Genomic DNA, 25,367 nt, shown 5'->3' with positions numbered 1-25,367 from the left:
AATCTGAAGAGAATAAACAAAAATATCAGCACAGAAGAGACGCGAACAGGAGTAAGGCTGGACACAGTAAAGCGCTGAACCAACAGCACTGCTTGGTTGGTTCAGCACTGAACAGCTTGGTTCAGCACTCGTGTGTCTACTCTTACTTCTGCCCGTGTCCCTCCCACACTGATTTTTTCTGTTACTCATGCCAAAATGGCACGCCGAAATAGCTACTATAGTACAATGTATTTCTGAAGAGAATACTTGCAACTACCCATTGGGCCTCGCCATGCCAAAAGAAACCACAGCGTCAAGGGAGCTTTTTCCTAACTGTTCCCTCTATCTCAAGGCCCAATTTTATGGGCCGTGCTTTTTTTTTTTTGAGCACACAAATGCCTGGTTTTTGTCAATACCGAAAGCATTCCTAAAGAATACATTTTGCAACTGAATCAATTTGCCGCTACTATTCTATTGCGGCCTCTCCTCCAACATTTCATGTCAGTGATTTGTTCCTTAAAGCTAATAACTGATCTCAAACAGCCACCAAGCTTGCTCACTTTAAAAAACACCGTTCACTCTAAATTTATGCCCGTGCCAAGTATCGGTAACATCTATGCTGCACCATGCGTTCTGTAGCATAAAACCTAAATTGGAGAGCGAGAAGACAGGGGCACCTAGCATTGCTCTGCCAACCCCATTTCCTGACCACCTTACACCATCACTTGGTATCCGCCTCACCTGGTCCAGGTTGGACAAGCTGTTGGGGTCCTGGCTCAGCCCCTGGTACTGTCCCCGAAGCCGGTCTCCGGCGGCTATCCTCCGGAACTTCTTCAGGTCCACCACGTACAGGGCACTGCGATTAGCCCCTCGTCAGAACCCTCACTTAGGGGGCAGCACCCTTGGACAACAAACAATCCATGCCTCAGCTGTTACGGAAACCAGCGTCACCAAATTCTGCGCCCATTCGGAATCTGCCGCCAAAGAGCAAATCTGGCACCCGTGGAAAAGTTATGCCATCCCATGCATGCCTTATCAACTGCAAGCTGGGTTGTTTTGCATTTGCTTTTTGATTGATTGATTGATTGTGGGGGTTTAACGCGCCGATGCAACGCAGGCGATGAGGCGCGCCGTAGTGGAGGGCTCCGGATTAATTTTGACCACCTGGGGATCTTTATCGTGCGCCGAAATCTCGTACACACGGGCGTTTTTGCTTTTCGCCTCCATCAGAAAAGCGGCCGCCGCGGCCGGTGCATTTGCTTTTTATCGGCTCATCTGCCACAGTGACGTAACATTTTTTGAGCAGTTTGCAGTTCCTTTTCTGCACAATTCTGGTGTTTGTCCAACATAAAACAAGCATTACATGCAAGCCCCAGCTGTTTTATCCTTCAGCAGGATGTTTCACTCGCTTTGCAGGCACCAAAAAAGAATGGTCCTTGTATGTGCCAACGACATAATGCAAGTGGACGAACCTTAAATAATTCACGATTGTATGTTATTCTTAGGGAATGTTGGCAATGTTAGGGACATTAATGTTAACTTTTTGGCATTGTCATTTGTACTTTGAAAAACAAAATGTTGGAAAACCTCTTCACACAATGTTCATGCTTTGTGTCATTGAACAAAACCACTTCATACGCTATGCTTTGGTGCATACAATATATCTGTTTTGCAGCTCTTGAAACAAAAGCGTAAGGTCTACATTTTAGAAATTTTGACTTTCCCTAGTGGTAAGCAAAGAGTTTAATGGGAATGCGTAGCATTCTTATGCCACTTGTCCTGAGTGTGATTTTTTTACAGCCAAATATAGCTGATTAGTGAAAGAGGTTGGATTATTTTATTCTTTTTAATTTTTTTTGTTGTTTGTTTTTGCCAATGCTGTAAAATATACCCTTATAGCAATCGATGAACTGCCTTTACTTCACTTATATGTTATTTTTTCCCCCCGTAGGTGCAAGGCATACTGCAGAATTGGTCAATTTACGTGATTTTTTTATTCATATTTCCAACATTCTTTTGGAGACTTTTTTTCATTCATTTTTAGTTTTAAGGGGGAGACTTTTTTCATTCATTTTTAGTTTTAAGGGGGAAATGTAAAAGATGCACATTTTTGGTTTTGTCAGATTTTTGTGGAAATTTTACTCTTTCTATTTTTCTTGTTACTTGGTTTTTCAAAATTCTGTCCGACCAATTGTCTCCATTTATGCCAGTATAATGATTAAAGGTGTCACTTCCGCCAAATCTGCGTTTTTGTAGAAATGGAGGCCGTTACACATGGTCCTGGCTGTGGGGGTACTCGGCAAAGAATGCTACACACGAAAAATGTTTACAATTTTGATAAGGCATTGCAAAATGCGTCATAGTCGTCGATTACGGCAACGTGACAAGGCAAGCTGTTCCACAGTTTTACTGCTAACACGAGTGGATAATATCTGCACATTTTATGCCTGGCAACCCTCACCTCTAAGGCATGCTACGGAGCAGCTTGCTTCACATTGAACCAAACCCACTACGCACAACTGGAAGTCCTCCATCTCGAATGTCTCCGCGCAATAACTGGCCTGCCGCGTCACACGAGGACTGAAGAACTCTACAGGTACTCCGGCCTCCCTCCCCTCAAAGCCTTTATCGAGGCACACAATGAAGGCCATGAACTACGACGGCAAAATACAACTGCGGGTAGAGGACTCCTCACCCTCACAAAAGAACTACCCCCCGATGCACCCAAACTGCCACGCCTGCTGGAGCCTTGGCTCGATGTGCTCCTCAAGCTTCCCAAACCACTCTCCAAAAAGTGCCATCAGTAGGATCATGAAGCGGAGCGTAGAGCAGCAGCTGCCTGTACTGACAGAACCCGGAACTCTGTGTTCACGGCAGCCACCTGGGACCCCATCACGCACAGAGCCAGGCTAGCTGCGATCTCCCCAATCGGCACATGCAGACAGATCCACGTGCATGAGCACCGACCCAGCCCAGACCAGATTTCACTGTCCGCCATCCTGTGTGCAGTGGACGGGGTTTGTGGGGAGGCCCGTCGAGGACTGAGGCAGACAGGGGAGATTGTGGTGATCTACACAGACAGTAGAGAGGCCATAAAAATCCTTGGCCGCACCCCCAGGACTGGCACGCTTGCTCACAGGATCAAAATGGCAAGCACAGTGCTGTACCAGCAATGTGGAGTGGACGTGAGGGTGGGCTGGGTACCAGGTCACGCCGGTGGCATTGGCGATGGAGCCGCACAGGCGTTGGCGAGCGAGCTAATGGACGACCGCTCCGCCCTGGTGACCCAGACTATGCCCGCACCAGACGACCCCGACCCAAGAGCCAAAATTCTGGCAGCCAAGAGGGAGCGAAGGCGCGCCCTTTGGCAGCACATCCCCACCAACCACCACCCACTGCCCCGAGGACTGCCACGGGGGGCTCAGGTCCTCATCCACAAGACACGTGCGGGGGCCGCACTAACAGCAGACGTGCTCGCCAAATGGCGGGCCCACCACCGATGCAGGCCCGGGGCTACCGACGACGACAGCGACGACGGCGACCACGAACAGGGCCCCATAGTGAGCTGCTCCACATGCACCATGGAAGTGTGCCCAACAGTGACCCACATGCTGTGGGAGTGCCCTGGCTACCGGGACCTCCGTGCCCAGTACCTGCCACCGCACATCAGCACTCTGCATCAATGGACCACCCCCAACAACAACAGCCACGACACCCTGCTCTCCCTCTGGGCGTTCGCTCACGAGGCAGGCATCGATTGCCGCATGTGATTGCAAATGTATACCATGTACACGCACGTGTGCACGCACTTCTTTCTCGTCTTTCTTTGTTTCTGTCTTTTCTCTCACACCCTTCTTCCCCCCCTATTAGGCCAAAGAGCCATTCCACAATAAAGACTTTTCATTCATTCAAGTAACTTTTCTGGCAAGTTAACAACACTGTACGGGCGCCAACATTGAAGCAACTGGCTGGAGGGACGGCACGAAAGGCAAGGCCACCCAGAAGAGAAGAAGCGCTCACCTAATGTGGTACCTGCGGCCTCCCAGATGACTGGCCCAGTATCCGGACTTCCAGAACCTTCACAGAGAGGGGGAGGGGCAATGGCGGTGAACAAAGGGAGCGAGGATGGGTACAAGCCTGGCTTGGCCCTGCCCCAAATTACAAAAAAACCAGCAAGGGGAGGCACGGAAAGAACCACCCAGACTTCTTGAAAAGCGCGTGCAAGTTTTCAACAGTTGCAGTGTATGTTTGCACTTGCCACCACTACGGCACCCAGTTCACTTCCTTGTTTGATACCGTGCACACCAGAGTTACTTGATAGAGGAGTTGTGAAACTCCCCATAGGCCCCATGCATCAACAAGTGGCCTTATGATTGGTCCACTGTTTTAGATTTTCCGTACAGTGCCGCCATCTGATGGTGGCAGAAACAATCTCAACAAGAAACCGCAGTTAAGAAAGCAATGAATAACTTGTGAAAGTACAAAAATAAAAAAATTATGCCCATTTAAAACAAAATTTAACATTAAATTGTCAGTTTGAATTATTTGTTTTTTGTTTTGTTTTTTAATAGTGTGGTGGTGGCCGCGGTGGCGCCACCGTATGCACGATCCAAAGCAGGGTGGGGTCCAGGTGTGGGCTGTTTTCTGAGGCAGAGTTTCGCAACTGCCTACATCAAAGAGCTCTGGTGCACACTGCACACAACCACTGCTGAGCAGAAAGCCCCTTCATTTGAAGTAATGCAGCAAAATGCAGCAGGACACAACAAAAGTACCAGATGCAATGCTCTGTTTGCAGCTATCCTTGTTCACACAAACTGCCCAGAGGGACACCATTCTTGCATTCTACCGCCAGTAAGACCAGCCAAACAGAGGGGACCTATGCGTGCTTTCGAGACACAAGGCTGTGGGGAAAGCACCGACCTGTAGCCCTCCATGTCCTTGCGGCTGTCGCAGAAAGGCGTGTACCCGTAGGGCGCCCCGCCCAGGTCCAAGTCGCGTAGCTCCTTCATGTCAGCCCTCACCACCTGCGTACACACACGCACGCGCTTGACCATGAGCACTCGTGCACTGCCTCCACTTGCTGTGGGCACAAACATGGGGTCGAGATAACTGGTACACTCAACCTCGCAGAACTTTCCACGTGAGCCACAGTGCCTGGTGCTGGTGGTTGCATGCCACAACTGGTACAAATAACTCACTGCCCTTCCAAGTGCATAATGGAAACATGGCATCTAGGTAAGGGCACCGCTCGGCAGGGCACGCAAAAACGTGCACGCACACACAGACAGACACACATGCAACACAGACAGACACGCATGCATCCACACACACAGCAAAACTTGTAGGTAAGTTGCTTTCAACATGAACCATACAACGTCACAGAAAGATCCGACAAAGAAGGCTGCACTACTCACCTGGTCAGCATCAACAAAGATGATCTTCTTGACATCCAGAGGGAAAAGCACATCCAGAAACAGGATCTTGTACCTGTCCAGTGGAGGTGTAGGAAAAAAGGGGACATCAACAACAGCAGCAAAGGAAAACATTTAGGGGTTTAAAAAGCCGAAACAAACAACAAACTACATAGAAAGTGACCAGCACTGCTGCCTAGCCATGTTGTTTATGAGAAGATACTAAATTCACCCTTGTGACCACCACACAGTCAGTGAGGTTCAGCCAATGAAGATACACAAGTAATGCAGGCCTGCTTTTGCTATTTTTTTGTGCCACTTCAACACTGACAGCTTGTAAAAAAAAAACATGTAAGACCGGTGAACTTTCTTAATACCCATTTTGGGATGTAAGAGATTATTTATCATATATAAATTATATGCTTTAGCAAAATGACAGAATTCTCTTAAGGTGAAAAAAACAACGTGCTGCCTAAAACTCATTTGGAAGTATGCGCACCCCACTCATTGAGCCAATAACTATTTTTGCTCAGACTTATGCAAGCACAACAAAAAGGCCTGCTGAATGAAGTGCATCCATCAGTCTTAAAAGTAACAGAAAAATTCCTTTCCACTGGGTCTCTTCAGCGGTACAGATCACACATCCAAGAAGACAAGAAGGCTGAATCTGGTACAATGATTTTTGTGCTCTAAATAATAGCAAACGGCATATCAACTACTCCAGAAATGGGAACATGTGAATTTTTTCTCACCAATTCACTGCCACAGTTTCAAATTGCAACAATGAAGTGCAGTGAACACCCTGCCAGCTCGCACCATGCACATGGCAATGTTTTATTGGTTGCCTTGTTACACTCCACCTTCTCCTCTTTTTCATCCTGAGGCTGATAGATATGGTGCATTTTGGGCTCAACTCCAACATTCAGTCTTTAGGATCAACACAGAACACATTCCAGGTGCATGCTGGAAGCTGTAGTCTCTGTCACCGTTGAGGAGGACTTATGCCAGGCTTTGCAAGGTGTTCATTCTCATCTCGTGAATTTACCCATTTTTCAAGGACCACACTCAACGTTTCAGCTATCGGACCACGGCTCGTGTCATCACCCCAGCTCAGCAACTCGCACGCTGCCACACAAAGGATGACCAAACCTAGGACAGCATCAGCAGCTAGTAGCGGTGATCACACGCTCAGCAAAAAACCCCGGAAGGGATGAGAGATGAGGGAGCCTCACCCCCAGATGATGCGCTGCTTCTCGGTCTGCTGGTTGAGCCAGCGGGGCCACTTGTACTGCACCAGCTCAAACTGGAAGCCGTACTCCTTGGCCATGTGGGGCAGAACGTCCTGCAATGCGTCCAAGTTCCCTCCTCAGGCTCTACGCTTAGAGAACTCGCAATCGGTACTACGGCGATGCACAAAATGACCGAGAGGAAACTTTCACAATTATTCCACACTGCCACCCTTTCAAACAGACAACTATTCCGTGCGGCATGCAAACGGGATAATGACAACATCCAGTGACACTCGAGAGAACAAATGAGTGTGCGGCAAACATGCTCCCATTCATGATGGACGAGAGAATGCTAGAAGGCCACAGCTCTGGTGCATGCCTTTTTCTTAACTCGGGCACTGGATGCAAAATTTTTTTCCCATCGATTTTTGAATTTCTACCACATCTGCAGTAACGAGCTAGTGAAGGGCTCGAAAAACCCCGCACAGTCACCTTGAATGTTGGCGAAAGGTAGTTCTTGAGGAACCAGAACTTGACGGGCGTCTTGGTGTTCTTCAACACACTGAGCATCATAATTCTGAAAAGAGAAAGGAGGGTAGGGAGTGCAGTGGGAAAAAAAGAAAAGGAGTAAGCGACCACAGTAGCTGACACTATTTGCATTATGGCTGCTAGTTTAGAAAGTTGGATATGGAAGTTTTCGAAAAGTTAGACATACGCAACAAATGGTGCACCTTCACCGCCAACCACCTGGGCAGACTATTTCTAACGTAACCAATTACATTGTGAGACTGGATATAATGCGGGTTTCTGTGACCACTGTGAGCTTCGGCATAAGTATACCCCTTAACAAGCAGTCACCTAGTTACAGAGAAGGGTTTTTTGGGGCGGGTGGGGGAGGGGGGAAACGCTGATTGATTTGAGCGGCTGTTGTATCACTTTACGGTAAGAAAAAAAATGGTGGAAGGAGGAATTGGCTGTCCGTAGCACTCACTATTTTCTCTAACAAGGCTACAGAAAAAAAAAAAAAACGATAAAGCACCCTTTTGTTCATACTTTCCAATTTAAGTGATGCGACAACCTGAAGGTTTGATTATTCATTGAACTTGTTGCCTGAATGAAGTTATTAGTTGAGTACCAATACACCCCTGCAGCTACGTGCCACTGTCAACGAGATAGATTAGATTTGCAGGGGACATCTACATGAAAGCATCGCTGTCCTGTTCCCTGCGTATGTTCTCCTTCTCCTCTCCATTGCTATGACTAAGTGCGTTGGCCAATCACCTCGACTACGTCTAGGCTTGCTGTTAAGCTCAATGACCTTCCAAGTGACATAAAACTTAATGTATGTCAAGCTAAAGGTACCGTTTGACAAGGTGACACCTTAACACCTCAAGGTAATGTTAGGCCTAACGTTAGGCCTAACATCAGATCGGCACATGAGCCCATACTGTGCTGCACGGCCCCATACCCTTTCCACTGTGCTGCAAGCAGTCAGCCTGGCCTCTTAGCAATGGTGAAATCCAGGGAGCTAGGGTAGAAGTGCCTTTGCCCTACAGGAAAGACGTGGCTGCTACCCTTGCATGCGTGGCATATTTAGTATGCCAAGCAGTCTTTTGACCCGTGCAATTCAAACACTAGGACTCCTCTATTGACCGGTACATACGCAGGTAGTCCGAGACTTCCCCACGAACAGACCACCACAAGAACGTGTGTGAAAAAGAAACTTTCTGTTGTGCCTAAGACAATCTGCAGTGAGCTTGGGACTGATGACCTCAGAAGCCCACTATCTTGCTCACTCACACTGAATACCGAAGAAAATTCCTTGATCAGAATATACCCTGTGGAAGCTGAAATGCAAGTGCGCACAGCTGGATCAGGGGCCCTGCAAAATATTTTTGAAAACTTTGGATGCAGATCTGGTTCACCAATGTCTATAACCCGGTGAGTTAAACACTTAAAATAAGATAAACACTAAAAGGCAAAAAGAAAAAGAAAAGAAAAAGGAATAACGCCATCTTACAGAGCCATATGGCTGAGACACTTACCTCAAAAGCCGTTCGTACAGATGGCCCGATGCGAGTGAGAAGATGTTGATCACATCGTCTTGCTCCTCATCTTCCTTTTTGGACGACTCCCCCACAATGGAGCTTATGTGCGCAAGGGGGAACAAAAAAAGAGAGACCATGAGCTCAGCAGGTCAAAGAGCAACCTTTGATAAGCACGACCCCAGGCAAGACAAAAGAGCATGCAGGTTGAAGCCACCAACAGAACTTAGTGAAAAGAAGAAAGAGAAGGAGGAGCCATGCACCACCCAAGCATGCACACAGAAGACAGCCCCCGAGAGAAAGAAAGGAAAGACAACAAGACGCAGCACACGAGCCCCACTTCTCAACGATAATCACAAAGGTGGTCCTGACTTTGGTGGTTGCAGCAAAGGCAAAACTGCATGCACGAGCAACAGAACAGACCCACGACCGCTCTCTCGCTCCCTAATGGCACAACCGAGAAACCCAGTGTTCTTAAAAGCGTGTGACAGGAAAGGCTCGCACTGTGGGAGACACAGAAGACAGAGAGGATGGGTGACGTACGGTTTGCATAGGTTTTTAAGCCAGGCACGAGAATGCGTCTCACCTATCACCGAAAAAGTCCCTGGAAATGCGAGAGGAAGGACATTTTTTTCAGGTATCTCTATGCAGTATAGTACACAGTAACAGTTGCTGTTAGTGGAAAGTGTGCCAAGTGCAGGAGAGAGCAAAAGCGTTAGGGTACAGCATTAGACTTAACAGAGAGGAACACCGTAGCTTGCGCAGAACCAACAGAATGCGTTCCTCAATGAATGCATGCCGGTAGCGAATGGGTTTTAGGCTAGCACAGTCATTCTTATGCAAGGTAAGGAAAAGAAAGCCCTCTCTGTCTGTGTCCTTTCTTTTCTGCTACAGGCCACGCATGATGTGGAGGCGTACGAGCCACTGAATAAGGGAGGGGGTGATCAAACCATGGCGGCGTTGATTATATATACATATATATATATATATATATATATATACATAAAAAGAAAACTAACACCAGCATACAGTTTTTGCAAACCACTGCTTCTCACACATAAATATAACCTTTTAACTCACTTGGTTAGAAGGTCAACATAGAAGAAAAATTTAGAAGACACAACAAATCACATGTGCGTCAGCAGGACATCGTAAATCTTGAAGTTAAGCTTTTAAACTGAATTTTCGCTTTCAACAAGCAAGCTTCGTAGTGTATAAAATGCTGCATGAGAACAGCAGCCAGGATGCTAAAGCCTTTTAAGATCAGCCTGAATAATGCGAATGGTGCATCGTCGATGCAAAAAATAAATTTAGTCACGTTAACAAGAACAAGGTTGAATGCCAGTGCTTTGCACACGTGAGCATTTTGAGTGTCCGAGTGGCACGCACTCGCAGCGACAAACACAGTGCACCACTCTGACCACACCCAAGTCAGGACCACCTTTCGTGAAGACCGAAGATCAAGGAACACCTTCCCCCCACCCACCAGCTGCTGAGGAGACCACACAGACTGATCACAAGTCAATGCTGCATCAATACATTGTCACTGTGGGATAATGCGCATGTCCTAAAAGCAAAACTGAGTTGAAGCACAACCAATCTCCACGAGGAAGTGCACCACACCAGAGTGGAGATGTGCCAGTCTAGGGAAGATCTGTCCCTGTGGTCCCTCCAAGAGCAAGTGGGTGCCTGGTACCAACAACAGTGCAGGAGAGGCGCGCTCACGTCTACGGGCGCCCGAGAGAGAGAGCAAGGAAGCCAGCTGACCTGTAGACCGCTCTGCCTATCTGCCGCCACTCCGTTATTATGCCGCCAATTATAGGAATTCTGTTTGCGAGAGAAAAAGACGGGAAGGGGGAGGAGCGCTCTAGCACCCTTGGCACGTCACGTACACAGCCCCCCCCCCACTGCAAAAGCAAGCTGCGCTGCAGTAGTGGGTGCAAGCAGTCAGGCTACACCCCTACACGGATCACAGGCGTTCACTGTGTGGCACGATTGGAATGACGGGGTTAGAAAGGTGAGCACCCACCTACCGTATTTACACGATTGTAGGTCGACCCTTTTTTTCAAATTTGACAATCCAATGTTGGGGGGTCGACTTAGAATCGAAGTCGAACCGTCTACCGCTAGTAGCGGCAAGAGAAACGAGAAATCGGGGGTGCTACGAGGTGGGGACAGCTTTGCACCCTCGTTCCCGTGGTTATGGTCTACAGTGTGAACCGCATGGGGCGTTTTCTGCTCGCGGAAATGTGCCGCGCTGACGCTGCCGCGAATTTCACCCGCATGCTGCGCGCTACGCGATCGGCGGCGGCAACATGGCGGCGCCACCAGCCGCGAAGAGGTGCGCGTAGCTCCAGCGACCGCTTTTAACCGCTCTTTAAGATATCACTGAAGGCACAAACGAAGACGTTTGTGCATGAAAGGAGCTGATAATGTGGTCCAAAACGGCGTTAGGGACAGCGCCAATCAAATATCCGCCACCGTGGTAAGCCTAAACATCGGCGGCGCCAGCCGGCTAAGGCAAGTCGTCAGGCTGCTCCCACTGCCGCGCTTGTCACGCGTCATACCGAGGTAGAACGGTAGAACTTCAAAGCAGCAGAAGCTGCCGCGCGCGCGGAAGCGTCGACGCTGGCGTGAGAAAGTTGCCCGCGCAATGCCGACGCGATGGTGGGAGGTTAGTAAATCGCGCGCGGCCGCTTCCATCAGTCGCCATGTTGTTTGTTTTGTTATCGCGTGGCTGTGGCCGCTGCCGCTTGCTTCGATGGTTGACATCTCACCGCGGGTGTGCTCTTCCCGGGTGTGCTCTTCCGGGTGCTTTTACAAAAGCTTTTCTTTTTTAACATCTACCACGCATACCGCGAGCGCACGGCTCTTGTGGGAGCATCGATCATTGATGGTAGGGTAGAAACGCCGTGTGGGTTGACGGTAGAGCTTCTCTTTGTGATACGATTTTCTAGGCGGCGCTTGCATTTTTTTTTTTTTTTTGAGAGATGCAATTTTGTGGGGGTCGACCTACATTCGAGTCGACTTACAATCGTGTAAATACGGTACGTCAAGTTCGTTACGCAAGCAGCCAAGCCTATTGTAGCATCTGGATTATAGAGTATGGCCCACTTGTAACGCACGCTTCGAGAATAAAGCCCAAGCCATCCTCTTTTGCCCGAAAAGTGTGCTTCTCTGCACTGAGGCTCTCATCGTTTCATTAATTCATGATGAACACGCCTCTGCAAAGCTTTATCAAATTCTGCAACCCCCATCCAGCACTGCACAAAGGACACGTCGTGGTTCACCTGGCACCCACCCCGCCTACGGTTCTGCGCCCTCTTTTTCTCAGCCACGTAGGTGAACCACGTCGGTGAAGGACACGTAGGTGAACCACAACGTGTCCTTTGCACAGTGCCGGATGGGGGTTATCTATTGCCTGCCTTTATCACGTGAATCGGTGTACGTGGGCCAGGCTGGCCGATGCTAAACTAAAGACTGATAAAGGTGCTGGCCAATGCTAAACACAACCTAAGACTGATAAAGGTGCACATGTATCCGCGCACTATGGCAAGTGCAAATGCAACCCATGCTTTCAAGATACTGATGTGTTATATCAACACAAAGGTCAGCTTACCCACGAGGTTCTGGAGGCGTTTAATATTGTGAAAAATAGCAGATGCATTAGCAAACCCTCTGTCAGACTTGCTGATAGGGAGGTTGACTTTATAGCCAGGGCAGTGTGATTGCACACACACACGTGCGGCTTGTGTTTTCTTTCTTATGTTTCTTTGCTAACAGTATGTGCAAAATGAATGTGCCATATGTTAATATTCGTAAGTGTATATACGTCTTTTCCTGTGGATTAAAAATTCAGTTGCTAGTCAGCGCGTGTCCTGTCTCCCTTCTTTTTCTAGTTCGTCGTCTTCGCGCTGTTGTTTTTTTTTATCCATCGTGATCACGAAACACACTTTTTATTGTTTATGCGGCCGATGAGGCGATATTTATTTCATAATGCCTGAAAGAAGAAAAACTATCGTACACGGTTTGCAGCGGAAGCAGCAACTAAAGCAGTGACGTCCGTACGAGATGCAATGCGATTGGACGATGTCCAAGATTAGAATTCAAACCAGTTTCGGTTTCGGTTCTCTGAAATAACATGCTTGGCATCCGACGTTATCATTGGCTGGCCATTTTTAATATCTCAGTAATTGGCATACCGCGCTTCTGCCAATGGCGATGACCTGCTGGCAGCCGGCTGACTAAACGCTGGGCCAACTGATTCTGTCGGAGGGTTGGTGAGATGCGCAGTAGTGCATTCAAGTCAAGCCATCTCATTTTGACGTCATACAAAACGTCACAGGAAATCGACAGGGAGGATGGAAAAAGGAGGACACCATTACAGTGCCAAACTCTGGGACCCCTTTCTGTATAATATTTTTTCACACATTGTATACTTTGTTACGAATAATAAACTGAAACTGAACTGAACTGAACTGAACTGAGCAAGGCTAGATTGCAGTTGGCAAAGAGGAGGTCTATGCATGTTCCCCTGATGGTCGTCGGTTGATTCCAGAACGTGTTTATATACGCATTGCACCGCAGCGCCCTCTCGTGTAGCTCGCTGTAGTCACTGTAGTTTCAACTGAAATTGCAACTGCTCTTTTTCCGCGAATTTTCGTTGACAGTTTATGGTTTTTGGTTTGTTTTGCGTTTTGTAACCTTTGAACTTCGCGCTCTTTGCTACTGCAGTTTGTGGCGCTCTCCCCAGATGGTGCGCGGACGGTACTACAGTGTACGCCGCTCTCGGCAGATGGCTTACAATGATGTGCGCACGAACAATTCCAGACAACGGCACAGACGTTGCGAGGTCCTAAAGTGCTTCGCATTTAAAAAAAGGAGCTGGAGCCACAAACTTTAAACAAAGTGCATTCGGTTGAGAGAAACAGGAGCACATTAGACATGAAAAAAAAATCCCGGGCAATCTCCACTAACGTCAAACTTTATGAGGGGCAAAGCATGCAGTATATAAGTGTATTCTTGGTGCCTTGGCGTTTTTGCCGATAAAGATGAAACCGTTGGGGGGTACAGGTATACAGCTTTGCTGTAAAAGCGCAAGGCGTAAACAAGTGTCCCGGTGTTTTTTTTAGTACGCGTTATGTTCTAGCACGAGGTTCAAGTCAGCTTCCCGGTGTTTTAGTAATGTGATTACATGAGACGAACGGCGATTCTGACGACAATGACAACGACAGGAGACACCAACAGCCCCAGCCCCAAGGGGCTTTGCCCCTAAAGCAGCTCGGCCTGGTGTGCTCAATGAGGGCAAGATTCTACAATATATTTAGCTTTTCTATGATGAAGGCTTAAACCTTGGCAAGCCAGAGAAAAGTGTTAGCCACCTAAGTGTGTCTGCTTTCTCTATACAGAAAGACACTGAATTTGTTTAATTGCGAAAGACTTCCCATTTCCAGGTTTTGGCAGGGTTGTAATACACTAGCGCCCAATGGCATGTGGAATTCATTGTCAACATGCTGTCCACTAACACTGTGCCACTGCACCTAAGGCTACTGATCACTGACTTGGTGATGTATCAATGCTGTGTGCACCTATGACACAAGAGATCCACTGCTGTGCTTTGTTGTGATGGTGGCCGCATGCAAGTTCAACAGCCAACCAGGCTGCAGGTTAATTAACACTTTTGCTCTACATTGCCCTATGCAAAATCCATGAGTGAAAGGAAGCAGTTGTGGTATGAAATTGAGGCTGAAAAGACCCCGTTTATAGAAATTAAAGTGACAGTGATTGCGCAGATTGTTACAGAGCTACTATTCTCAGGAAAATAAATGGTTTTGTGTCAAATCTAAACGATGTTTAGCTGCTGGCAGTGTTATAAATTGATATTATGAGCCGAACACAAAATACCTTGCCTGACTGATTGGTTGGTTGAATGATTGATTGGCTAACTGCATGATTGAGTGATCAATTGATCGAATTTAATTGATAAAAGGGAAGCAGAAAAGCCAATGTGCCAACGAGAAGAGCCAATGTGTTGAGGAGAAAAGCCAATCAAAAAGTTAATATGTCAATGAGAAAAACCAATGTAGCATAGGGAAAAAAACTAAACAGAAAATAAAAACAGGAATAAGAAAGGCAAAAAAAATAGTTCCACTACTCAAAATTCTAATGCCCAGAAATCAACTTGAATATTTGCCTAAAAAATTTGAAAACACCATAGACTTGTGCCCTGTCTGCACCCACACTGTGAGACATGACGCAAACAGAAAAACCGCTCTTCACTTGAACCACATTGAAAAGATTTCAACTGCACGGTACAGACAAGTGTCTCAGCTGGCAGACATTGAGGAGGCATTCAGTTGGTTGCACAAGTACACAAACAGCAACAGCTGGGCCAAATGCATTACATGACGACGCTTTTACGAAAAAAAAAAAAAAAAAGGCGTGCCACTCAAAACACGGCAGAGCACTATTCTTATTCCCCAACAAAATTTAAAAATGTCATAAAAGGGGGGGCAAACTCACTGCGTAAACGTGCTCCACAGATCGTTTTCGTCATCAGTACCATCCGAAAGCAAGTCCTCTTTTTCCTTGCCTGGCTTCTTGCTAACCTGGTTGGTGAAACACACACAAGTCATGCGTTGCAAAATCATTCACAGTTAACAGAAAAGCTTTTGCGGCCAACTTGTTGCCAATTTACGCAAACCTGCAGTGACCTGCAAAAAAAGCATGGAGTCTTGGTTTACTCGCAAAGCTTGAAAGACAAAAAAAAAAACACAATGCACCATTTGTGGCCACATCATGAGTATAGCAATCACACTGGCTTGCAGTGCAATTTTATGCTACTTTCAGCCTCAAAAACTTTGACTTTTTGTAGCATTGTGGTTAATTCTGACCTTCTTATTTATTTATTTTTATTTATTTATCAACACTGGCGGTGAGCGCGAACACGGGCGGCGCTGGGAAGCGCGCCTCTGTGACGTCAGCTTAGGGATTCTCGCAGTTGTCGTCTGCTTCACTCAGGCTCGCTCTCCCTGATGTTTCTTTGCGCTCGGTCAACTCCTGATGCTTGTCCGCACCAGAATTGGCGTGTGGGTAACTTTTTATCATAACAATAGGCTTAAAATCGCATACACTAGCTCATGTTGTGAGGTAAAGTTTAGTTTTGGATACCGCTACGGAAGAAACATTGCCGGCGTCGCCCCCTTCCTTGCGAAGCCGGTCCAGTGCGGAGCGCGAAGAGTCGGAGCTAGGCGTACGCATCTGTATTAAGCAATCTTTGGAACAAAGGGAACAGTCAGCTGCTCATGACCGACAACAGAAAAAATGGAAGACCAAAACGAAATCTAGGCCTTTAGGGCTGCCGGCTTTGGCAGAAAGCATTACGATTCCCGGTAATCATACGTTAGGTAAAACAGTTTTCGCAACCTTGCCGAATGCTCCAAAGTATTGTATCGCATCGCTTTACGTTGTCATGGCATGAAAGTATGCCGACATACACTATGGGCTGCAAAAACTGTAGGTTATTGATTTCCAAATAACCCACTGTGTGTATAGGCGCGTGCTAGTTTTATACCAAGCTTCTAACCAGTAGGAGGTTTATTGAGCAAAACGAGTCACGTCTACGTTAAAGATACAATAGCACTATGTTTGTTCAGACCTGGAGGGATATTTCAGTACAGTTTCCACGAACATAGATCTTCCCGATATTTGGATATGCGTTACAGGAAAACTGCATTCAAAAGGGGGAGGAGGAGGAGGAGGAGGAGGAGGAGGAGTAGAAAACTTTATTTAACAATGAAATCGAGCTGGTTAGTGGGCGGGGTCCTCAGACCAAGACAAGAGAGTAAAAGTAATTTTCTTCAATTGATAGAACGCCATCCTGTCTGGAATAGGATTTGTTCTTTGCGCCTGAAAGGGTTGGAAAGCAATAAAGACCAGCTTGGAAATATTCATAGGTTTTGATTCTTGTAATATATGCAGGTATACTATTTATTGCGTTAGTTAGCGAGTATTTCAGGCCTTCAACACCGTAATCATGTCATAACTGCTCAGGTTGAGAGTCAGTTCTTTATGACAACGATGGTTACGATAGAAAGTCGGAGCACAAAAGCCGCCTTCGAGTACTGTGGACAACGTTGTTCGGGGCGCGATCGCAGTGGCGTAGCACAAACCTTCTGTATTTGCATGTGAATAAACAAAGCACGCTGCGGATATGCACCTTCTTACACGCAGCCGTAATGAAAGCCACTTTGTGAAGAGGGTGATGTATGCCATACAACCTGAACAAAATATCCACAATGTGAGACTCCCAAACACCCCCAAATCTCCTAATAAGACGTTTGCGACGCTGCAGAAAAATTAATTCGTTGGGAAGAAAAAACAAACCAGAAACATTCATCTGATACAAGACAACAACGAAAGAAATAGAAGACAGCCATTTTATTTCCTGCTGGGCGATGTGCGTGTAGGGGCTCGCTGCTTGGTACGTAGCATTAGACTGTTGAGTCTTCATAAGAACATCTCAAAAATACTGCAGGAAAGCCTACGCATTTTGGATACTTATCGAGGAGCTCTGAGCGCTGATCCTTGCGCGAATAAGCTAGAAAGGACAAGGTACACACGATCTTCTGACCGATGCGCTGAAGAAAGTTGTTCTCTATCTCTTTGTGTGTTGCAAACTTGTGGGGGATGCAGCTTCAAATTATTCAGATGCGTCAGAAGCTGGCAAAATAACTGAGTCGCTAGAAATATGCTTTTTAACGCACTACAGCAACAAAGCGGGCGATTTCTAGCACAGACACTGCTGCCCCTCACAAGCGGGGGTAGCAGACGACAGCGACACGAGTCCCTAAGCCGACGTCAGAGCCAGGGGGCGCCACTCAAACATCTCACCGCCAATAGCATTCAATTCTGGGCTCTAACCTGCTAAAATAAATGAAGTATTTTGGCATAACTCTCTTCAATGTTTCATCCTATTTGTATGCCCTCATAAAAATTACCCACATAAACCTAGGATGTTGGTTTAACTAGCCAGCGCTTCTTCCTGACAGTTATTTTAAAAGAGCCATGAAGACAAAATACAAGTTGGGTTTATTAGAAAGACTGCTTAGTCCCAATAACAACGATACCAACATCATCGCAATCTTCGAACAAATAACGGAGATATTGAAGAAAACGTGTGAAGCAGTCGCGACCCCCTAGCTAATTTCCCGCAACTTTTCCATGACATCACGGAAGCTTGTTTGTGCGATTGGCGGCCGCCTAACTGACCTGTCGCGACGACACATGACTGGACGTCTGTAATGGGGCCTCTAGTTCCATTGGACCGCATCACCTGAATGCTAACGTGCAGTTAACGCACTGAAAATTATGTCTTGTTGGCCCGTATGACGTCATTCTTGCTCATAACACGTCACTGTGGCGCAAAATTTGAAAGTTTTTAAGTACTTCTTGCTTTTTTCGTTAAAAAAACATCTTTTGTGGCCGTAATCGAGCTGAGTGAGATACGGAATCCTAGTTCTTTCAAATTAAACGAAGTTGTCTTTTTTCTTTATGGCTCCTTTAAGGCCTCCACATGATGCACAGCAAGCATGTCACCCCTGCCCCTGCAACCCTGCAAGCATGATGGAGTGAGCACCAGCTGTAATGGTTGAAACCTTTGCAAGAATTTGCATGCTTCAACCATCGGCAGGGCCTAAATGAGAAGCAATATTTGTCCATTCTTTCTGCAGACACGCAACACTGGCACTGCCCATGGCCGGGGGCTTTTCCCATCCCTGCAATTCACAGAAACGATTACTTTACAGGCTTCTGTACAGACCAATTGCATGTTGACCTTTTTTAACAACATCCCTCTTTTCTCATGGTAATGCCAGTGTCGGTCAGGCAAGATGCAATCATGCACCTACTAGTACAACATTTCAATCAGCCAATCAATCAATCAATCAATTGATTGATTGTAGGGTTTAACGCGCCGACGCAACGCAGGCGATGAGGCGCGCCGTAGTGGAGGGCTCCGGATTAATTTCGACCACCTGGGGATCTTTAACGTGCACCGAAATCTCGCACACACGGGCGTTTTTGCTTTTCGCCTCCATCAGAAAAGCGGCCGCCGTGGCCGGGAAAATCAATCAATCAATAAATCCAGGGGACAGCAGTGAAGAAGACACGGTGGCCGCCCGCACACCCACCTTCACTTTGAGCACGTGGCTTCGGAAGCTGTTGAGCACGACCAGCACATCGCTGGCATCCTGGGGGGAATCCGTGTTCTCGTGGCTACCAGGGAAAGGGGGCAAAACACAGGGGCAATGTCAATTGGAAGCAAGTGGCCTCTCTCTCTCTCCTCACAGTAGACCGGTGTAATATACGCTTCCTGAAGGTGACCCTTATCTGTGGCTGGATTACTCAGTACAGATGATGTACCAGTTGCTTTTGCAGAGGCCTGGAGCCACCGTTACTTGAAATGTTCAAGAAAAGAAAAAAAAATACACTGAAAGCTTTAGTGGCATCCAGTGAGTCATAACAATGATGCACCATGGGCCTCAACTATGCTGTTAAGCTGGTTTATGGTTTTGTTTCCAGTTGGCCACAATTTCCAAACGATATGCTCATTTTCAATATCTGCTAGGCATAGCCATATGAACGTGTGAGTGCATTCTCACAGCTGACATTGTTAAATCGTATCATGCGCAAAAAAAGCAGCATTTGAACGTCAACGTTTGTAGCAAAACAAAAGAAAATGTGCACATATTGGACGAGGAAGCTTGGAGCATAGACGGCAGACAAAAACACCAAACTTCCGGCTGATAAAATGAGCTTGCAATGGTCTCTTTGCAAAGTGTGTCTTTTTTCAAAATTGAGCATTGTTCACCCGCTGCCTAAAGATTCAAAGGACAGTTTCAGAAACCTTTGGCAGTGCTTTCAATTCCATTGTGCCTTGCTGTTTGTGGTTCAGGGACTGCTATTACGTTTTCTGCGTAGAAAAGGTTTCTTCTGTGTGGCAGCAATTCCCAATTAAGCCCACAAAGAAAAGAGTGAAGTGGCATTATGAAGAAAGATGGCTGCCTCTGCCTGGAACCCACAACGACGACACCCTTTTTTGTTTGTTTGTTTTTATTTTTATTTTAATTCACCCTTGTTTTCTTTCGCTGGCTGCTATTAATTCTGTTGAAATGAGAAGGCGATCCCATGCAGTACATCTGATGCTTCACGTGCATGGAAAACTGACTGAAACAGCGTCTGAGAATGCCTGCTGCGGTCGTGCGATGGTCATTTATTCGTCATAACATTCGTTACATCTGAAACACAATGCCATTGCCTTAGTGCATACTGTGACGGTCATGCTATGCTCGTTTTTTGTAACCAGGCATTTGTTCTAACTGCGGCCAGTATAAGTGGGCTGGACTGTGCTTTTCTCATTTATAGGCAGCATTTAATACCATTTGGACATGATTTGATGCCACCAGGTCAGTGAACATCACCATTTCGACTAAGAAGAAATTGGGCACTGACATTTGGGCACACGACTTCAAAAAATCTTTCGTAGCTAGAAATCCACTAAAGATAGCACATCAATTTTGACTGTAAAAACATTTTTTATATCGCATTTGCGTTTTTTATATCGCGTGTAACAACATTTTTTATATCGCGTTTTCAGAATGCACCGTGCACAGCGAATGCACTACCTGCTGATGCTACTCAATCATGATGGCAGCCACGTCGAGGTGTCATCAATGTTGCTGACAAAACCATCAAGCCAGCCAAGTCAAGCCAAGTAACCACTGCGAATGCGAAATAAGCGCCATTTTTTTCTGTATGGACGCAAGCACACTGCAGCGCGAAAGCGCACGTGTGCCGCCAAAAGTAGAAGAGCTGCCTCAAACAGATACTGTATCGTTAGTGCCGGCGTTCGTCCTACAGTCTAATCCCGCTACAACGAAGTCCGCTTCAATTAAATTTTCACTTCAACGAAATATTTCCAATTCCCCATCAGCTAGCCATAGAAGTCAATGCAACAAAGTCCTCGCCACAACGAACCACTTGTCTGGCTTGCTTTCGCTTCAACGAAATTTTCAATGAATTGAGCTGGGTTTGAACAATTATTTTTACAATAAAATAAGCATAGCGCCAGCTATCTGTAACTTTTTAAACATTCAGGACGCTTAGTTTCACCGAAAACATGCGCGGTGCGCCCACACTGCCGCCCGAAACAACACAAACTCATAGGTGGACGCCATTGTTTGATGGGGATAACGATGTGGCGGGCCGTCTTTACATGAGGCGCAAGCCAGGTTCGTCGAGCCGGAGCTATGTATAGCCAATCCGTATCCAGTTGAGACAACGTGGTTGAAATCGCGCGAATGTGCTCTGCTGCTGGCGCAGCGCCGTCATGTATGCGTTGCGAGCAGCTGTCCTTGCAGTTTTCCTTCTACAATTCTTATGTCAAAAGCAAAAATAATGTTTTCATGTTTTGTCCTGAACCCGCGTCATCCTATCTTAGTCGCGAACGCGCGGTCACTTTAAATGCAAGCGCGCTCGGCTTGCCTGCCAAGGTCAGTTTCTGCCGTGCCTAGTCAGAGGATAAGATAACGGCACCGTTCCTGCCGCAAGCGAGACAGGGCTTCCAACCGCCTAGCAGCTATCTGCAAGTAACCAGTTCGGGGGAAACGCCTTGTGGAACAGCAATACGCCTTTTTCTTTAGCCTGCATTTCTTCATTTCTTCACCTCTCCCCTCCTCCGCAGTATCGCGCTCTTTGCGTGCTGGTAAAAAAACAGATAGTCATTGGTATGTTTGTTGTCTGAATAAACACGACGTTACTGCGCATCACTCCTTTTTCTAAACTTTGTATTATGCTGTCAATGATGCGGAAATATCCGGGGCTATTTTTCTTGCCCTTCCGTGCTGTGTTGGGGCAGATTTCGCCTCAACGAATTTTCACTTCAACTAAATTTTTCGCACGTCCTGTCAATTTCGTTGTAGTGGGACTCGACTGTACTACATTATGACCAGCACTGTGAGAACCGGAAATCCGTTGTTGAAGCACTTCATGAAAATACCACCAGGCAACAAGGTTTGTTGTTTGAAATGCAAGGTTGTCCTGCAAACTCCAACACGTACAACGACAACCCTAGCGACTGTACTTACTAACTGTACGTAATTTAAAAGTGCATTTGTGCAGTCTCTTTTTGGCATGCAACACTAGTACATTCTGCAGGAACTGTGGAGACCCATCATGTTCTCCTTTTTTTGTGGTGCACCACAGAGGTGAGAGGGGGAACCCTCACCCCCATCCAGCGGCTGCCTGCTCGCACCGTGAGGCAAGTGCGTCATGACGCTCTCTGCCACGTGACTAGTTTGACCGCAGAACCAGCATGCTGGTCCAACTGCTCCCGCCAAGGGAGGCTCTCTTTTGGATAGAGACAGCCCCGGGAGTAGACATGAGTGTGTTGGCTTCCATTTCGTCTTCCCTTGCCGTCCCCTTGTGCCTTTCTCCTGGTCTGGCCAGACGGCCTTGTCGGGACTGAGTGACACACCCAGCGTATGTCATTGTAGTGCCAATAAACGTTAGTGCCGGCCATTTCGTTGTTGCCTGTGTTCCTGGCTGTTCTCCACTGCTACGCCGGACAGTGACCCGTGGTGCAGTTCAGCTGAGCTAGCGCGGCGGCTTAGTCTCGAGTGCGAGTTGAACCCCACAATTCTCACCCCAACAGTTTTTGCAGAATTCTTTTTCCTCGCCAGAAACCCACATAAAGGTAGTTTTTCCTCACGGTAATGAAAAAGTTAACGGTACCATGTTGGGACATTAAACATAGGAAGCTTACTATGGCTAGTTAGAGGCTTTCCTTCCAGCCATGGCAGACTGAACCATTTGTGCCTGAAAATCCGGCCCCACAGCGAGTTGCCGACGCAAATGAAGAAAGAAAGGCAGTCCTGCACAAATCACTTGCCTGGAAATATCGTAGAGCTCACTGGAGCGGCCCTGCCTAAGTTTCAGGGTCCAGCTACCAGGGTTGGCCTTCAGCTGGAAGTAGCCCTGCACAATGAAAATGAACAGAGGAGCAACCAGTAAGAGGGTGTTCCCAAGCAGCAGTTACACACGCACGCACACAAAACACGCTCACACTTGGAAACGTACACAGGTAGGCAAGTGGAAACAACGATGCTAAAAACCTGTGCAACCGAAATACAACCAGGAAGCCAGAGGCTGCAGGTTCTACGCAAGACAGTACGCTGTGCAACATTTATTTGTGAGCAGGAATTCGTGGAACCTGCTCGCGTGCGAGTAGGAAATAACTAATGTGGGAATACAGAGCTGTTAGCCCAACCACAATCTAGCATTGTCAATGGGCGAGTGTGGCGATGATTACCGTATTTATTCGAATCTAAGCCGATAGTTTTTTTGAAATACTGATATATCAAACTCCAGGGTCGGCTTGGATTCGAGGATTTTGAAATACGCGCCAATTTCCAAGTTAAGTGGTGCACAGCTAGCGCTACCCAGAAAAGAAAGTATTGTAGCCATTACTAGACGAGCCAGTAGCCATTAAGGGCCATAGGCCGCCATTTTGAATTGTGCAGATAGTGGCCTGCGTGCGGTGTGGCGTTTGGTTTTGACAGCGCAAAAAGAAGCGGTGCCATAATAGTGCCGCTTTTAAAAGCAAAGTTGTTTTAGCTGCGGAGTTGTCGTCGAACGTTCAAGCCGGGCGGGACTTCGGCGTGGATGAAAAAAATGTCCGTCATTGGAGGACGCAACGGGAGAGGATATTTGCGTGCGCCGCAACGAGGTTGGCAATCACCGGACCACTAGAATGCCGTCACCATGAAATGGAGATGACATTGGCTGACTTCGTTCAGACGCAGCGAGCAGCTGCCCTTCCAGTAATGACGGAAGTACTCCAGGCAAAAGCAAGGGAGCTTTTAAGGGAACGAGGCTTATCGCGGGCACACTTCAAAGCCAGTCGGGGCTGGCTACAGAAATTCATGAAGCATCGGCTTTAGCCTCCGTCGTCGAACCTCAATCGTCTAGAAGTTGCCCGGTGATTTTGAAGAGAAACTGATTGAGTTCCAGCACCGCATCTTCATGTTCAATAAACGTGTTTTCTTTTTGTGAACGCTGACCTCGCCTTTTTGTTCGGCCTACATTCGAGGTAAGTTTTTTTTTTTTTCGCGCCTTCGGACTTTCGGGGGTCGGCTTAGAATCGGGGCCGGCCTAGATTCGAATAAATACGGTAGTTGGCACGTTTTGAAGCATAGCTCATAAGTGGGCACTACAATAAATGCGCTGCTAGCGCAAAACCACATGGACAACTGCAGATTACATAACCAAAAGCATAACCGAAGTGGAAGAAACACAACTAAAAAAAAAAAAAAAACTTTGGTTAAGCACTGCGATTACACTATGACAGCTTCGTTGTTGTGTGGGAGGTCCCCATATTTATCCAGGCTTCAGAGTTCTTTTTTGAACTGTATGTTTAAAAAATAAAAAAAAAATTAACTAATAACAAACTTACAATAACTGCGCCCATAATAATAAAAGAAATAATAACAAAAAACGGATTAAAAAATAACTGCTTCCACAATAAAAATGGCAGCAGAGGCCCGATTTAAAACCAGTGGGATTATCACACACGGCAGGAGAATATCGTTGGCCCCCATTCCACCTAGTTGGGCACAAAATGTGGCTAGTGGTATGAATCGTACAGCGTTTATCTGCCGTTACCAATCACCACGTTTGCTCTCATTCCTTGTTTTACTTTTACTCCCCCCACCCCTCTCCTAGCGGCATTTTCCAGCCACCTATTAGCAGTTCTTCCCTACCACTCATTGTCCAATGTACTACATCATTTTGCTTGGAACCGTGCAAGCGGAAATAGAAGCAAAGCCCTGACCAGGTTGGCCATGACGATGGTGTCCACCACGGCCGGGTTGCTCTGGGTGCCCAGGATGAACTGCAGGCCCCGTGGAGGGTTGCCCGTCGACTGCTCAAAGCAGTGACCTGCGCACCGGAACAGGAGCTAGAACCTCTCCTTCATCAAAGAAAGACCCAAGCAAGCACTTTTCCTCACAGCTGCACTGGCGCAGTTCAACCTCGTTTCATGCACGCCTGACAGACAAGGTGATGCAGCTGGAACCCCCCTTTCTCCACATTTCGCTTTCCAGGTTCGCTTTCATCCTCCCGAGAGCCCCACGGGATCATTTGCAATACACACTTGTCCTGTTCTTTACTCCAGACAGTCTGGTGCTTCCCGATTCTACAGATTTGCCAAGGGTGGCTTGGGCAGCACAGCTGGGGCTCACCTTCCAGAAGCAGGTGCTCCAGCTCAAACTCAGCGTGCACCCTGCTCTCCACCTGCAGTGAAGATGGCGGCAGCAATGAGTACCACGGTGACCACATCCCAAACGGGGTTACTCAATAGACACCAGCTGCGAAACTCCCCACGGGCCCTGTGTATCCAAAACTGGACTGTGTGGTGGGCTCCCTGCTCTGGGCAAACAGGGGCAAGCATGGGGAAGGTGGAGTGGTCTGCCACCTGCCGACACGAAGTTGAAGTGGCCCTCAAGTGCTAGCGGCTCCTGCCGTGACTTTACAGCGAAACCATGAAAACACGAGTACGCACTACCTTGTGTACTGTTTCCTACTCTAGAAAGCAAGCTTTATTTTTTAATTGTGTCGCATTATTAAGTAAATGTTAAGGGGGGACG

General features: G+C 47.1%; 1 protein-coding gene across 4 annotated transcripts in view; it reads right to left on the bottom strand.

Annotated features, from left to right (window-relative positions):
- Positions 1-25,367, bottom strand: part of Uggt (UDP-glucose-glycoprotein glucosyltransferase) — a 166,290-nt gene that overhangs the window by 4,962 nt on the left and 135,961 nt on the right. For 2 of the 4 annotated variants that reach the window (XM_077698077.1, XM_077698078.1), the window contains 13 exons: positions 24,963-25,014; positions 24,554-24,660; positions 22,613-22,698; positions 18,855-18,939; positions 15,187-15,272; positions 10,432-10,491; positions 8,665-8,766; positions 7,112-7,196; positions 6,623-6,732; positions 5,394-5,466; positions 4,900-5,003; positions 4,000-4,056; positions 721-835 (listed from right to left, as the gene is read on the bottom strand). In XM_077698077.1, coding sequence (XP_077554203.1) covers positions 721-835; positions 4,000-4,056; positions 4,900-5,003; positions 5,394-5,466; positions 6,623-6,732; positions 7,112-7,196; positions 8,665-8,766; positions 10,432-10,491; positions 15,187-15,272; positions 18,855-18,939; positions 22,613-22,698; positions 24,554-24,660; positions 24,963-25,014 — 1,122 coding nt within the window. Of the gene's footprint in view, positions 1-720; positions 836-3,999; positions 4,057-4,899; positions 5,004-5,393; positions 5,467-6,622; positions 6,733-7,111; positions 7,197-8,664; positions 8,767-9,250; positions 9,269-10,431; positions 10,492-15,186; positions 15,273-18,854; positions 18,940-22,612; positions 22,699-24,553; positions 24,661-24,962; positions 25,015-25,367 lie in introns of all 4 variants that reach the window. The other 2 variants (XM_077698079.1, XM_077698080.1) reach the window with 2 other exon arrangements.

Source organism: Haemaphysalis longicornis, unplaced genomic scaffold (genome assembly GCF_048455015.1).
Source record: "Haemaphysalis longicornis isolate Haplotype H1 unplaced genomic scaffold, Haemaphysalis longicornis Haplotype H1 scaffold_2, whole genome shotgun sequence".
Classification (NCBI taxonomy): Eukaryota; Metazoa; Arthropoda; class Arachnida; order Ixodida; family Ixodidae; genus Haemaphysalis; species Haemaphysalis longicornis.
Note: the sequence above shows the minus strand (reverse complement) of the source record. Positions and strands in the feature narration are given on the sequence as shown.